At 45.2% G+C, this 16,042-nt stretch overlaps 1 protein-coding gene across 2 annotated transcripts; it reads right to left on the bottom strand.

The window, feature by feature from the left end:
• Nucleotides 1-7,244: 7,244 nt before the first annotated feature.
• LOC110537317 (inositol-trisphosphate 3-kinase C) lies at nucleotides 7,245-14,239 on the bottom strand. Of its 2 annotated transcripts, none has more exons than XM_021623260.3 (7): nucleotides 13,457-14,239; nucleotides 11,157-11,256; nucleotides 10,770-10,983; nucleotides 10,392-10,596; nucleotides 8,200-8,301; nucleotides 8,048-8,119; nucleotides 7,245-7,952 (listed from the first exon to the last, which is right to left on the bottom strand). In XM_021623260.3, the coding sequence occupies exons 1-7, from the start codon at nucleotides 13,835-13,837 to the stop codon at nucleotides 7,743-7,745; spliced, it is 1,284 nt and encodes a 427-aa protein (XP_021478935.1). In that variant the 5' UTR covers nucleotides 13,838-14,239; the 3' UTR covers nucleotides 7,245-7,742. The 2 variants fall into 2 exon arrangements, with proteins under 2 accessions (XP_021478935.1, XP_021478937.1); XM_021623262.3 differs by having other exon boundaries at nucleotides 13,912-14,195.
• Between the last annotated feature and the right edge of the window lie 1,803 nt (nucleotides 14,240-16,042).

The following is a 16,042-nucleotide window of genomic DNA, read 5'->3' as shown; positions in this document are numbered from 1 at the left end:
GCTTTGCCTACAACCCCAGCCAGGAGGAACTGTTTGTGGCCTACGGAGCCCCAGAGGTCCTAGTGCTGGATACGTCTCTCACCACTGTCCAGTCAAGCACCTCATCTGCACCTCCAAGAACCACAGTGATGGTGTGATGTGTGTGGAGGCATTGCAGACCAGCTCCCAGACACAACACCCCTCATATGTTGCTACGCCACAGACCACCAGTTCAGTGTGTGGTCAGTCAGAGTGGGGGTGGGGCAGGTAGAACTAACCCTGAACACTAAAGTGAACTGCCCTGCCACCCCAGTGCTGTCCTGTCTACTGCCTGGACTGGTGTGTGCCATCTCTCCCAGGCATAGCCTGCTCATCTTCTCGCTGACAAGGGTAGAGTGTGTGGAGAGAGAGAGGAGCCTGTCTCCTGTCTGGACCTGGGGGGAACGTGGAGATCTGGGACTGCCGTGGCAACATGATAAGTGAAATTAGGCTGGACTTGGCGGTGAGCCAAGTGTGTTTCGCTAACGCGTGGGGAGACATCCTGGCCTGCTTCAGTGGCCTGCACTTCCTGCCTGTCAGGTTACTGAGAACAGTACTGGAGCAGGCCACAGCAGACGATGCCTTGGAGGAACTTGTCCCCTTCCTCCCCAGCTCCCTAGACAGCTACAACATAGCCCTGGTGCCCATGATCAGCCCCGGGTATAAGGGAAACATGTCTGAAACAATCCCCCCTGTGGTGATCACTGTGAGTGAGACGCCTAAGCAGCAGCCTCAGCAGACAGAGAGAAGGACTAGGTCTGTAGTGCAACACTACAGCCTGACACCAGGCAGAGGAGCTCTGCAGGGTGAGTGTACAGGCCATTGTCTATTGAAGTTTAGTTAAGATTTAAAGGTTTATTACAAAAATCTGTTAGAGGTTTATTACAGCGTATTGATAAGCTCATCTCTTTGTTTTCAAGTGGTGAAGTGGAGTGCCTCTGTCAGAGGGGTGGTGTGGGAGGACATAGTGGAATGTGAGCCTGTGCCAGAAGTTGATGTCTGGGAGGAGGCTAAACATCAGTCTCAGGCTTCAGAAAAAGGCCTAGATGGTTTGGAGTGGCCTGTTGCTCCAGACGGATTTCTTCCTAATTCAGTGATCCGAGGCAAAGGCCAAAAGGTGAAGGATTCTATTCGCATTAAGACTGAGCCCAAGGGTCTGCAGAGGAAGTTCCCAGAGGAGGATGTGCTTCAGCAAACAACAGACATCTCTCACAGCCAAAGCTGTGAGATGCACCATGCCTCCTAAAAACCCTGTCCCAGTCTTCGAGCCAGAGGAGGAGGTCCAGTCCATTTCAGACATTGATTGTCTGATGAGAATCATCATCTCCATCTTGAACCAGCTGGAGCAGGCAGATAAACAAGGCTATGAGGAGTACAGTGCTGCCCTGCTGGAGGTGGTCCGCTCACACTCACATACCCTGAACTCTGAGATTATTCAATTCATTAAGGTATTGCTTCTAAGCCAAGTGGGGGGGCAGGAGCCTTCATGGAGGCAGCTGGGGAGCTGGAAGAACCCGGAAGCCCTGAAGCTGCTCCAAGACGTGGACCTGGTGATGCTGGGGGTGCCCCTGACTGACACCGACCCTGAGTTGCACCATATAGCCCGCACCATTCTGGAAAAAGCCTTCAAGATCACCAACAAGACCACCCTGAAGGGCAAATTGAAGCAGATCAGTCTGGGGTGAGCCTGGGGACAAGGTTAGGTTGATTGTGAAATACAGTGTGAAAAATGCTGAAAATCGGTGATCAAAATACATTTTCTATCACAGCGACCATATTATTTTTGGCAAGCCCAATTGATTCTGGCTTCGGACATATAAAATGTATATGTAAAACTATTTCAAAGATGCATTCTTTCCAATTTCCCGAGCTCACTTGTTTAGCCTAAATCACTTGCGCTGATCACACTTTGAAATTCAAAGGGGAAGTTCTAGAGGTTATGCTAGATGTTGATGGACTAAGAGATCAGCCAATTAAAAACAACGGTTGTTTTGTCCATTCCTGCCATAGACTACCAGTCAAGTCCCATTCTGAGGGGCTCGGAAACCTCCATCGGAAATGGAAATCTCCACAGAGATGGTGGGCGAGATTACAATCAACCCTACCATCAGTAAGAAATATCTCATGCAACTGCTGAAAATACTGACTGAAGACTTAGAGCTCATGGTGCAAAGGAAGCCAGAGCCAAAGAAGACTAAGAAAGCAGAATGTCCCCAGCTTACTCAGACCAGACGTATGTTTGTGGACTTCAGGAAACAGCAGAGGGAGCACCCCCCTATCCACATCGATGGGACAGTAGTGGAGAGGGTAGTAAGTTTTAAGTTCCTCGGCGTACACATCACGGACAAACTGAATTGGTCCACCCACACAGACAGCATTGTGAAGAAGGCGCAGCAGTGCCTCTTCAACCTCAGGAGGCTGAAGAAATGTGGCTTGTCACCAAAAGCACTCACAAACTTCTATAGATGCACAATCGAGAGCATCCTGTCGGGCTGTATCACCACCTGATACGGCAACTGCTCCGCCCACAACCGTAAGGCTCTCCAGAGGGTAGTGAGGTCTGCACAACGCATCACCGGGGGCAAACTACCTGCCCTCCAGGACACCTACACTACCCAATATCACAGGAAGGCCATAAAGATCATCAAGGACAACAACCACCCGAGCCACTGCCTGTTCACCCCGCTATCATCCAGAAGGCGAGGTCAGTACAGGTGCATCAAAGCAGGGACCGAGAGACTGAAAAACAGCTTCTATCTCAAGGCCATCAGACTGTTAAACAGCCACCACTAACATTGAGTGGCTGCTGCCAACACACTGACTCAACTCCAGCCACTTTAATAATGGGAATTGATGGAAATTGATGTAAAATATATTACTAGCCACTTTAAACAATGCTACTTAATATAATGTTTACATACATATACATATGAGTAATGTAGGGTACATACTGTACTCTATATCATCTACTGCATCTTTATGTAATACATGTATCACTAGCCACTTTAAACTATGCCACTTTTTTTACATACCCTACATTACTCATCTCATATGTATATACTGTACTCGATACCATCTACTGCATCTTGCCTATGCCGTTCTGTACCATCACTCATTCATATATCTTTATGTACATATTCTTTATCCCTTTACACTTGTGTGTATAAGGTTTTGGAATTGTTAGGTAAGATTACTCGTTAGTTATTACTGCATTGTCGGAACTAGAAGCACAAGCATTTCGCTACACTCACATTAACATCTGCTAACCATGTGTATGTGACAAATAAAGTTTATTTGATTTATACAGCAAACACCTCTGATTATTACACACAACCCAGCACTACAATATGTCCTCTTAGTTATCACTCTCTCCCTGTTTCAGGCATGACCATTACAGAGAAGCTTCCGCCGGTCATATCTGTTAAAAAGCAAGGTAAATAACATCTGCATTGTATTTTACCCATAGGGTAGCCATAGGGGAAAGGCATAGGGTACTTCAGAGAGACATGAAGGCAAAGTTAAAGCATGTTAGGTGCAGTATGCAGAGAATCTCAGCCACATGTTTTTTTCAGCATTTGACTAAGTTGGTAATTCTCTCTCCATCTCTCATGACAAGCAAATCAGGTGATAATCCCTGAGCTGACAGTCAGTAGTACCAGCAGATAATCTGTGATGCCTGTGGAGGTGAAGGAGAAGAGAAAAGCCTCTGTTCCCCCCAAGTATTCCCCCCTCCCCATGCCAGTGCCCCCAAACAGTGTGTCAAGAACAGGCCCTTCGAGGTCTGGCCAGACAGAAGGTGGTGGTTGTTGAGAAACAGGAGGTTCTGGTGTTCAACGACCCTTTGCTGTACATCTACAGGAAGTCCCGTAGGCTCACTGCTGCTAAGACAGACCCCCTGCAGGTCCAGGCCAGTCACTCAGGCTTGTCCTCCTCACTGCAGGCCCCCTTCGTCCCGAGGCGGTCGCCAACTGGAGGGAGAGCCTCCACAAGCTGGTCTCCCGCTATGGCTTCCACTCCCAGAAAGCATCCAAGGCTGCCCCGCCTTACACTGCATTCTGCCCAGGGCCTCCTGTTCCTCTCTCTGTCACAGAGCCCCAGGCCAAGTCTATGGCCCACAGTCTTCCCCAGCTGCCTTCCAGGCCTGTGGGCCAGTGTGCCTTGGGTGAGCAGGTAGTGCACATGACCTAGGTAAGGAGGAAGACCTGGGAAAGACCCTCCTCTCAGTTCCAGCATGAGCTTCCTCTGCCCTGGCAGCTGAGCAGCTACACTCTGTGTTCGCGGGGGCAGAGCAGGTATGAAAGGCTGGAGCTGGACTGGGCCAGGAGCCCTGATGCTGGGCCAGGAGCTCTGATGCTCACACACTGGCACACCCCCCTCTCAGCCCCGCCTGCCAAGAAGAAAGGGCAACCTTTATTAGCGAAAGGGAAGAGGACTCATGTGGGACCCATAGAGTTATATTTGAACCATATCAAGGATATATTAACAGAGCTTATAGTCTGGCAACATATACATGAATACATATTTTTTACCAAAGTTAACTAGCATTATTTTTCGTATACTATAATGTTTTGCAACTAGTAGAGCTCTTTCTATTCCCAGTTACTAATAAAACATTTTTTGTTCAGCAACCTCTGTTCAGCTGACAAACTGCTGTGAGCCTGACAAATAACACAGGACAACAATTACTGCAAGACATGTGTAAGTTGGTCCACATTTTAATGGCTTCCATTTGAGTAGCCTGTCTAAGAAACCAGTTGCAGACTTTTCTCCAAATATCACAATTGTTCAGTTCTACGTTCCAGGCTGCCAATTTGATGAGCTGCTACTCATATAATACTACTAAATCAATAAACACCCTAATTGCTGTACATATGCTCTTTGCCTTAATGTCTTAGTTGTAGAGAAAAGATAGGGGGTGGGACCATAACTGTCTCATCAATATAAAAATATATCTGCAGTGGCACTCCTTAAATAAGAGTCAAAAGTCTGGACACACCTATTCATTCAAGGGGTTTCTTCATGGTAGAATTATAGTGAAGACATCAAAACTATGAAATAACACATCTGGAAACATATAGTAACCAAAAAAGTGTTATACAAATAAAAATATATTTTATATTCTTCAAAAAAGCCACCCTTTCGCTTGATTATAGCGTTGCACACTCTTGGCATTCTCTCAACCAGCTTCATGAGTTCCCACATATGCTGAGCACTTGTTGGCTGCCTTTCCTTAACTCTGCGGTCCAAGTCATCCCAAACCATCACAATAGGGTTGAGGTCAGATTATTGTGGAGGCCAGGTCATCTGATGCACCCCTCCATCACTCTCCTTCTTGGTGAAATAGCCCTTATACAGCCTGGAGGTGTGTTGGGTTATTGTCCTGTTGAAAAACAAAACATACCTCTGCAGCAGAGGTAACTCTGAGTCTTCCTTTCTTGTGACGGCCCTCAGAGACAGTTTCATCATAGCGCTTGCGGGTTTTTGCAACTGCACTTGAAGAAACTTTAAAAGTTTTTAAAAGTATTTTCTGTTTTGACTGACCTTCATGTCTTGAAGTAATAATGGACAGTCAGTTCACTTTCCTTATTTGAGCTGTTCTTGCCATAATATGGATTTGGTCTTTTACCAATTAGGGCTATCTTCTGTATACCATCCCTACCTTGTCACAACATAACTGATTGGTTTAACAAACTAGTTTTGGCAAGTCAGTTAGGACATCTACTTTGTGCATGACACAAGCAATTTTTTCAACAATTGTTTGTTTACAGACAGATTATTTCACTGTATCACAATTCCAGTGTGTCAGAAGTTTACATATACTAAGTTGACTGTGCCTTTAAACAGCTTGGAAAATTCCAGAAAATGTCATGGCTTTAGAAGCTTCTGATACACTAATTGACAATTTCAATTGGAGGTGTACTTGTGGATGCATTTCAAGACCTGCCTACCTTCAAAGTCAGTGCCTATTTTCTTGACATGATGGGAAAATCAAGTTTAATATCAGCCAAGACCTCAGAAAAATAACCTCCACAAGTCTGGTTCATCCTTGGGAGCAATTTCCAAATGCCTGAAGGTACCACGTTGATCTGTACAAACAATAGTACGCAAGTATAAACACCATGGGACTACGCAGCTGTCATACCGCTCAGGAAGGAGACACGTTCGTTCTGTCTCTTAGAGTTGGACGTATTTTGGATGCGAAAAGTGCAAATCAATCCCAGAACAACAGAAAAGGACCTTGTGAAGATGCTGGAGGAAACAGGTACAAAAGTATCTATATCCACAGTAAAACGAGTCCTATATCGACATAACCTGAAAGGACGCTCAGCAAGAAAGAAGCCACTGCTCCAAAACCGCCATAAAAAAAGCCAGACTACGGTTCGCAACTGCACATGAGGATCGTACTTTTTGGAGTAATGTCCTCTGGTCTGATGAAACAAAAATAAACTGTTTGGCCATAATGACCATCGTTATGTTGGAGGAAAAAGGTGGAGGCTTGCAAGCCGAAGAACACCATCCCAACCATGAAGCACGGGGGTGGCAGCTTCATGTTGTGGGGGTGCTTTGCTGTAGGAGGGACTGGTGCACTTCACAAAATAGATGGCATCATGAGGGAGGGAATTTATGTGGATATACTGAAGCAACGTCTCAAGACATCAGTCAGGAATTTAAAGCTTGGGCGCAAATGGGTCTTCCAAATGGACAATGACCCCAAGCATACTTCCAAAGTTGTGGCAAAATGGCTTAAGGACAACAAAGTCAAGGTATTGGAGTGGCCATCACAAAGCCCTGACCTCAATCCCATAGAAAATGTGTGGGCAGAACTGAAAAGGCGTGTGCAAGCAAGGAGGCCTACAAACCTGACTCAGTTACAACAGCTCTGTCAGGAGGAATGGGCCAAAATTCACCCAACTTATTGTGGGAAGCTTGTTGTAGGCTACCCTAAACATTTGACCCAAGTTTAATAAATGTAGGCAATGCTACCAAATACTAATTGAGTGCATGTAAACTTCTGACCCACTGGGAATGTGATGAAAGAAATAAAAGCTGAAATAAATCATTATCTCTCCAATTATTCTGACATTTCACATTCTTAAAAGAAAGTGGTGATCCTAACTGCCGGAAGACAGGCAATTTGTACTAGGATTAAATGTCAGGAATTGTGAAAAACTGGGTTTAAATGTATTTGGCGAAGGTGTATGTAAACTTCCGACTTCAACTGTATGTGTGTGTGTATATAGGTCTTTATTTTATATAATCAATTTTAGAATAAGGCTGTAATGTAACAAAATGTTAAATTCAGGGGGGGGGGGGGGGGGGTCTGCTGACTTTCTAAACACACTATATATGAATGCAGCTGACATTACATTAAAGCCATTATAAGCTGTTTATCATAGCACACTACGCTTTATTACAGGCGACAGGTTCAGAACACATCACTGCATTCTTTACCAGAAAGTAGGCTGGCCCTCATTGAAGTCACGTAGGTCAATTCCTTGCTTTCTTTAATCTATAAAGCGATCTTACAAAAACAAACACTCGTACCTAACATCATTAATGATGTGGTTAAAAACACCAACACAGAATCCAAGTCCAATTTGTGAACAGTCTCTCGGTTATCAAACCCTCTAAGGTGAAACGTGACGTGGCCATTCAGATACGGTATGGTTCAGGTGGGAGGGGGTGTTTTCGTTTTGATGAGGTTCTGTCAGTCAGATTGAGGTTCAGGTCTGGTAAGGCAGTATGTCAGTCAGGACGTCGATGAGGTTGTCCAGCCCCCACAGGTACCCGTCCTCTCGGTTGCCCTCTTCCCAGGGGGTGCGGTGGTCCAGGGTGAGAGGAGACGGCAGGGAAACAGTCTTCCCAAAATCAATCATCCATACTCCAGTCTTCCCTGTACTGTCATGCACAAAAAGCAGGGAGCTGCCCACAACCTGCAGAGAGAGACAGATGTTAGTGTGCACCTCTCCATACATAGACCAGCATCAAGACATGCATTATACTGTGAAAGCAGTGCAAAACAGCTTACCTCGTGTGTCCTGAAGAAGTCGGATGTCTCCAACACCAGTCGAAGCTCCTTCAGTCGTCTTAGATATCCCTTCTGAAAATGGAGAAGAGCAATGTAATCCTGAACGAGGAAGGGGGATGACGGGGGTAAGATTAAGAGCGACACACACTCACCACAATTAGAGCGTTGCAATCCACATAGTCCTGCAGTGCCTGCTTCACCGCTTCTCTGCTCTTGGTCCTTTTGAAGTTTGTGTTGCACACACCATCAGCCTTCTAAACAGGCATTTAACAATGTTGTAGACAGTCACATCAAATTATTGGCACCCTTGATAAAAAAAATGTAAACTACAAAATACATACAGTACAAATACCATGCTATATTGCATGCTCCAAAACATTTAGAAATTATATTATACTAATATTGCTCAGAGAAAGACATTTGTTAAATTATTGGCAACCCTAAATATTCTTAGAAATAACATCTCCCTTTAAAGGTCTGTTTTTTGGCCTTCCACTGCTTCCCGTTTCACTGGGGTATAAACATTGGGTAAAATCCCCTTGTCATCACCATGCAGAAATGCAAAGAACTCACAAATGAAGAGACAAATGGTTGTCTCTTCATAAATCCCAACAATGGGTGCAACAACAAAAACTGTGTATAGAAAAATAAATACTATTACTACCACTATTAGGGCAACAATTAAGAAGTTGAAAACCCCTGGAAGTGGTCAACTTACCTGGTGGAGGACGTGTGTGGGCACCTTAATTTAAAATATATTTTGGCAACATCCTTACTACATTTAGGTACATTTAGGTCTGAAAGGCACTTGCCTATTGGGCAAGTCAGGAATATTTGTTGGGTTCCCGAAGATTATAGCCACTTGCCCATAAATTTGGGAATAGTTGATTACACGCAGAAATGCCATAACTGTTCAGGCCCTAAAACAACAGGGAGGAAACAGAAAAATAAATAAAATTGACTGACCTGCTAGCGACATTGGACACGCAACTTTTGCCAAGCGTGAGACGCTCCTATGAAATTTGGGCCCCAGTCTAGGTCCTATGCTAGGTTATTGAAATTATTTGCAGTATGGTTGTTTTCGGTTTTAAAAATCACCTGCCTAATGGGAAAACCCCAAAGCAGTCTGAAATTGTCAGTCTTTCACTTAAACAAAACAATGGGTATGAACCAAAAATATGTTTTAGGCTAGGCCCAGTGGAATTCTTTGCTGTTTCGAGTTGTATTTTTTTATCAACTGGGGCAACCTCAGAGCAGGTAATTATTATTTATTTTTTTACCAGGTAAGTTGACTGAGAACACTATCAATTAGAGTAAAGACCTGGGGACTAGTTACAGGGGAGAGGAGGGGGGGTTGAATGAGCCAATTGGAATCTGGGGGTGATTAGGTGGCCATGACGGTATGAGGACCAGATTGGGAAATTAGCCAGGACACCAGGGTTAACGCCATGGGATCTTTAGTAACCACAGAGTCAGGACACCTGTTTAATGTCCCATCTGAAAGGCAGCACCAATCAATGCCCTGGGGCATTGGTACATTGTTTTTAGACCAAAGGAAAGAGTGCCTCCTACTGGCCCTCCAACACCACTTCCAGCAGCATCTGGTCTCCCATCCAAGACCAATCCTGCTTAACTTCAGAGGCAAGCCAGCAGTGGGATTCAGGGTGGTATGCTGCTGGCTACTTGCTCAGTTCACTTGCACCAGGCAACCCTCAAAGTCAATCCCTGCTTCCTTATCTATAGGACTATGCAGGGAAAAAAGTGGGAAGAGGGAAGTTCTCTCTCTCACTCAAATGTTCAAGCATTGAAAAAAAGATTGTAGACAACTAATGGTTCAGGCTATAGTATGAGGAAGCATTGCCCACTAATGTTTGTACCATGTTTTGTGCTGCTACCATGTGTTGTTGCCTTGCATTGTTGTGGTCTTAGGTCTCTCTTTATGTAGCGTTGTCTCTCTTGTCATGATGCGTGTAAAGTCCTATATTTTTAATCCCGGCCCCACAGGAGGTCTTTTGGTATACCGTCATTGTAAATAAGAATGTTCTAAACTGACTTGCCTAGTTAAATAAAAGGTTCAATAATAAATACTTTTTTTTTTATGTAAAAGTATGATTTAAGTTCATTTCAGATATTTCTAGCGTCTGAAACCCTACTTCTTTAAAGAGTATCTTAAATAAATCCACTGTCTGCTAAATGACTAAGATGTCATTTCTCTTCCAACGTTCACCAGCCTTGGCTCGGTCATACAGCACTTAAGCCATAGAAACACAATGGATCAATACATCTGACCAACTTATCTCGTCTCCCTGCATTTGTCTGTCTGTTTGTGTGTGTGTATCCATGCCTTGATTCCCTCGATGCGGAAACCCAGAGTGGTGGTGGAACTCAGGGTCTCTCTCCACTGCATGTATCTGGTCTTGAGTACTGCCTGTAGGGCTTGCTCCTCTGCAGTGGGGGCCTCTGGGTCCACGTCCACCATCTTCTCATACATGTCTTGACGAGGCTGTGGACGCTCCCGAGCCTTCGTCAGCTCCTCCTCCAGGTATGTCCTAACAGAGCAGACAGCTCAATATTATATACATACATATATACATACAAGACAACACACCCAGAGCCAGTTTGCCTATTCCTGGACTCAAAAGAACACTTTAGCCCAAAGGTTGGTTTAATCTGGGTCAGGGTAAACCAGCTCCCAGTGTCTCTAAATCACACAGTCACACACCGGGTGCCAATCTTGCAGTCCATGATGGCAGGGGAGTTGAAGTGAGTGAGCAGGTCATCCATCATGTTGTAGTCCTGTTCAGCCCGCTGCACCACTCCGTGGTAGCCTGGTACGAAGGGCCTCAAAGAGTCCTCCATCAGCCTCTGCAGGCACTGTTGCTCCCCCTCAGTGTAGCGCTTCAGCAGCATCCCATAGTCCCCTGCATGGAAGCTCCCTGGCACACCAGCCACAAAAGAGGGAAAGAGGGGGAGGGAGACTATGCATGTTATACTTTCAAAATACATTTGGTACTACGCAGCCATTTTTATTAGCAGTAAGAAATACTAACTTCACAAAACCATCAAGGCAGCAAAAGACCAATTAAAGATAGCCCGACAAAGAACCAACCTGCATGTCCGACCACTTGTACCCAGGGCTGTGGCTTCTTGGGGGGCACGGAGAGGGGAGGCAAGGTCCCTGTACTTCCAGGTTTCTTCCATGTGACGCCCTGCATGGGAAGAGCAAGCAATCTTGCACATTACACCTCACAACCCCATTGCTTAGCGTACAGTGCAACACCTCTAGCTTACATTTCCTTCTCTGTCTGTCCTACTCCCTTGTAACTCCACTGAGAGACTCCGTCATGAGGAAGACAAACTCAGACTTCTCAGACTCCGTCACACAACTTGTTGACCTATGGCCGAGTGTCTCTATGGAAACAGCCATTGACAGACAACTAGACTGAGCCAAGACATGTAGGAGAGGTTGAGCTGGAATCTTACGCAACAGTAGCTATTAAAAATATTGCCTAGTCAGACCATTATTACCGTTCCTGCTGGCCGATGTGCGTTATTAGGTAGATAATGTTAAGTGTAGCACAGAGAAATTTCAACCAAACCTTTACTTGCCAAAATTCCCAACTTGGAAGACAACACGTGCTAAACGGCTATGTCTAGTTTCAGGGGGTTCTTTGAATTTAGAAAATGCTCCATTATTACATTAAATAAATGTTTTGTGCCACGAAGTAATCCAACAAATTATTTTAATAACGGAGCATTTTCTAAATTCAAATGAACTAGACATGGAAGTTTAGAAGAAGTGTTGTCTTCCAAGTTGGAAATCGGGAATAATCGGCAAGTAAAGGGTCTCTGTGCTACGTTTAACATTACCTACCTATTAACGCATATCGGCCAGCAGGAACAGTAATGGCCTGACACCACAATATTTTTAATAGCTGGTGCAACAGCTGCACACATTCATCAAACATTTACAGGCTGCTGGACTTGTTTTGATCCAAGATGTAGTGAATGTGAGACCACACCCACACGTTAAAGTACCACAGTGAGTATGCAAAGTGTGTGTTCAAATCAAATCAAATTTATTTGTCACATACACATGGTTAGCAGATGTTAATGCGAGTGTAGCGAAATGCTTGTGCTTCTAGTTCCGACAATGCAGTAATAACGAGTAATCTAACAATTCCAAAACTACTACCTTATACACACACAAGTGTAAAGGGATAAAGAATATGTACATAAAGATATATGAATGGGTGATGGTACAGAACGGCATAGGCAAGATGCAGTAGATGGTATTGAGTGTTGAGTTTGTTGTTCTGCTCTAGGTCTTGGTAGTTTGACAATATTCTAAAACATGTCCCCCAGTATGTATAGATGAGGATATGCATTTATGTGGAAATACTTGCCCAATCTGTTCTCCATTAGTGTAGTGGCCTGCAGCTACACCTGAAACTACAACCCCCCAGGTAAGGAGAGTATACACCTGAAGGAGTTGACCAAACCTTTTTGTTCTTCAAAACTTAGTTGTCTAGAAGTAGACTACTTTCTTTCTATACAAATACAATGAGATTTCAAAGAATAATTGTCCCATCTTTGTCCAATCTCTAATATATCCCCACACATCTATGTCCATCCTTTTTCTATCACCCATTTCCTCTCTCCTGCATGTTGTCAACTGTAGGATAGTGGGCTGCCAGAGCAGATAAACTCCATAAATGATGGATGCCAAGGGAGAGGCCTGCGTAGTATCAGGGAATGAGAGGGTGGAAAACCTTAGTTCATGTAGACAATACTCACTATATATCACTGGAGTGTTGGCTAGTAGACATGATGCAACACCCTGGTGCTGCCAGGGGTGAAATTCTGTAATCATCTCTGGATCAGTCTAATACTCTTTAATGCCCGAAAATGTTATGTAGCTGCTAGCATGATACAAATAGCCTATCCCCAGCTCAGCCTATACAGTGACAGGCTTTGAGCCTCGGTCTGTAGATACAGAGGGATGAGGAGAGGGAGCGAGAGAGGGCACCTAGGAGACAGATCACGAGTGTTTCGAGTTTCTGTGCCATTGTGGACTTCTTTTCCCTTTGCGTCACAGTAATAAAACAGGCATAAGATGTACTGGCATGACAGGTGGAAATTTACAGGGACTGGAGAAATCTCACACGTTGCCCTCAGTTCCAGTAGTTTAGGCTAAATTTAGCAGAACTGTTGAGCCAAAGCTAGTTCTAATCATATAATCTAATGAAACCTGCATCTTCCTGAGCAGAATGTTACATTATTTCAGACTCATGCTGATCTGTCCCATCATATGGCAGCTGATAGTATATGATATCATTAACATAATATTGGTTGGGCCCTCTCCATCACAGGGGCGCACTCCACAAATGTTAACCCGCACACACTCACCCGGGGAACCTCATCAGGAAAGCCGCGGTCGTCCTCGTATTCTTCAAAAGACGAGGCGGGTGACAACCCAGACGATGAGTCGTTTGACAACTTTCTGAGTAGAAGTGATGCGGGGGAGCCTCCGAACCCACTGTCCGAGCAAATCGAATCCTCGTCGGGATGAGAGCCAACGGAGATCCCGCTAACCCTGATGGACTCCAATTCAATTCGGCATGGGCTTGTATTACATTTGACCACCAGTTGTGGAACATTTTCGTGTGCGTTTTCGCAATGTGAGAGGAAATCAGCGGCATGTTTTGTAGAGTCTGCATTCTCGTTTGCCGACCATACAGGAACCCCCGATACGTTTGGGTAACTGTGGTTCATATCCCCCATACTCATCGGGCTATGAGCTGTGGTCACTGGGTTTTAGTCATACTCATCGGAAATTTAGCGGTGAATGAGTGCAGCCTCACCTGATTTAGCTGCTGCCGAGGTTTGCTAGCTAATCCAAACGAAAAGAGAGCCACGGTGCATTTCATCTCCGAATGGAAACAATAACCTGGCTGATCTCAGCAACTCTATGCCCCTTTGAACCATCCAAAACAGTTTAACCACCTAAGCAGGCCTATTGTTACATTACCTTTTGCACGGGCAATAAGGCAGATATTGCGATGTTTTAATTAGCAAACACATTCACATTTTTATAACCGCGACCAAATGTTTTCAACCAGATGCTGGCAACAATTCTTCGTCACCACATAGGGGTGCTAGATTTACATTAGTTATTCTTTAGCCACTCCCTGTTGACCCAGTTAACTCCGCCCATAAACTACACTGCGTTGGCCACATGTTAATCATCGATAAGTGGCTGTCTTGCCATGGGGCTGTAGCTCAGCTTATGATAACGAACTAGTCTTGCCTTTATTTTCTGGAGAATTGCCATTTTAGTTAAAAATGGTTATAAAGTATTAAGCACGTGCTACACAAGCACCGCATTTTGCATTCGTAACTAAAACCCATTGAAAGAGAGGACATTCAATGTTTAAATGTGTAAAGTTATGAATGATCCTCTAAGAAACAACTTCTGATAGATGGTGATTTAGTTAAGTGGAAAGCATCTGACATTTTATTAGCAGTGCAGGTCAAATATATACACTGCTCAAAAAAATAAAGGGAACACTTAAACAACACAATGTAACTCCAAGTCAATCACACTTCTGTGAAATCAAACTGTCCACTTAGGAAGCAACACTGATTGACAATAAATTTCACATGCTGTTGTGCAAATGGAATAGACAACAGGTGGAAATTATAGGCAATTAGCAAGACACCCCCAATAAAGGAGTGGTTCTGCAGGTGGGGACCACAGACCACTTCTCAGTTCCTATGCTTCCTGGCTGATGTTTTGGTCACTTTTGAATGCTGGCGGTGCTTTCACTCTAGTGGTAGCATGAGACGGAGTCTACAACCCACACAAGTGGCTCAGGTAGTGCAGCTCATCCAGGATGACACATCAATGCGAGCTGTGGCAAGAAGGTTTGCTGTGTCTGTCAGCGTAGTGTCCAGAGCATGGAGGCGCTACCAGGAGACAGGCCAGTACATCAGGAGACGTGGAGGAGGCCGTAGGAAGGCAACGACACAACAGCAGGACCGCTACCTCTGCCTTTGTGCAAGGAGGAGCACTGCCAGAGCCCTGCAAAATGACCTCCAGCAGGCCACAAATGTGCATGTGTCTGCTCAAACGGTCAGAAACAGACTCCATGAGGGTGGTATGAGGGCCCGACGTCCACAGGTGGGGGGTTGTGCTTACAGCCCAACACCGTGCAGGACGTTTGGCATTTGCCAGAGAACACCAAGATTGGCAAATTCGCCACTGGCGCCCTGTGCTCTTCAGATGAAAACAGGTTCACACTGAGCACGTGACAGACGTGACAGTCTGGAGACGCCTTTGGAGAACGTTCTGCTGCCTGCAACATCCTCCAGCATGACCGGTTTGGCGATGGGTCAGTCATGGTGTGGGGTGTCATTTCTTTGGGGGTCCGCACAGCCCTCCATGTGCTCGCCAGAGGTAGCCTGACTGCCATTAGGTACCGAGATGAGATCCTCAGACCCCTTCCTTGTGAGACCATTTGTTGGTGTGGTTGTCCCTGGGTTCCTCCTAATGCAAGACAATGCTAGACCTCATGTGGCTGGAGTGTGTCAGAAGTTCCTGCAAGAGGAAGGCATTGATGCTATGGACTGGCCCGCCCGTTCCCCAGACCTGAATCCAATTGAGCACATCTGGGACATCATGTCTCGCTCCATCCACCAACGCCATGTTGCACCACAGACTGTCCAGGAGTCAGTGGATGCTTTAGTCCAGGTCTGGGAGGAGATCCCTCAGGAGACCATCCGCCACCTCATCAGGAGCATGCCCAGGCGTTGTAGGGAGGTCATACAGGCACGTGGAGGCCACACACACACTACTGAGCCTCATTTTGACTTGTTTTAAGGACATCACATCAAAGTTGGATCAGCCTGTAGTGTGGTGTTCCTCTTTAATTTTGAGTGTGACTCCAAATCCAGACCTCCATGGGTTGATACATTTGATTTCCATTGATAATG

This window comes from Oncorhynchus mykiss, chromosome 12, assembly GCF_057628025.1.
Source record: "Oncorhynchus mykiss isolate SJ-2025 chromosome 12, ASM5762802v1, whole genome shotgun sequence".
Taxonomy (NCBI): domain Eukaryota; kingdom Metazoa; phylum Chordata; class Actinopteri; order Salmoniformes; family Salmonidae; genus Oncorhynchus; species Oncorhynchus mykiss.
Note: the sequence above shows the minus strand (reverse complement) of the source record. Positions and strands in the feature narration are given on the sequence as shown.

Coding starts and splice junctions, on each gene's coding strand:
- LOC110537317 (XM_021623260.3), bottom strand. CDS start 13,837: ATGAGTATGGGGGATATGAACCACAGTTACCCAAACGTATCGGGGGTT. Junction 8,302..10,391: donor TCCGCATCGAGGGAATCAAG/GCATGGATACAC, acceptor ATGCCTGTTTAG/AAGGCTGATGGTGTGTGCAA. Junction 7,953..8,047: donor ACTTCTTCAGGACACACGAG/GTAAGCTGTTTT, acceptor CTCTCTCTGCAG/GTTGTGGGCAGCTCCCTGCT.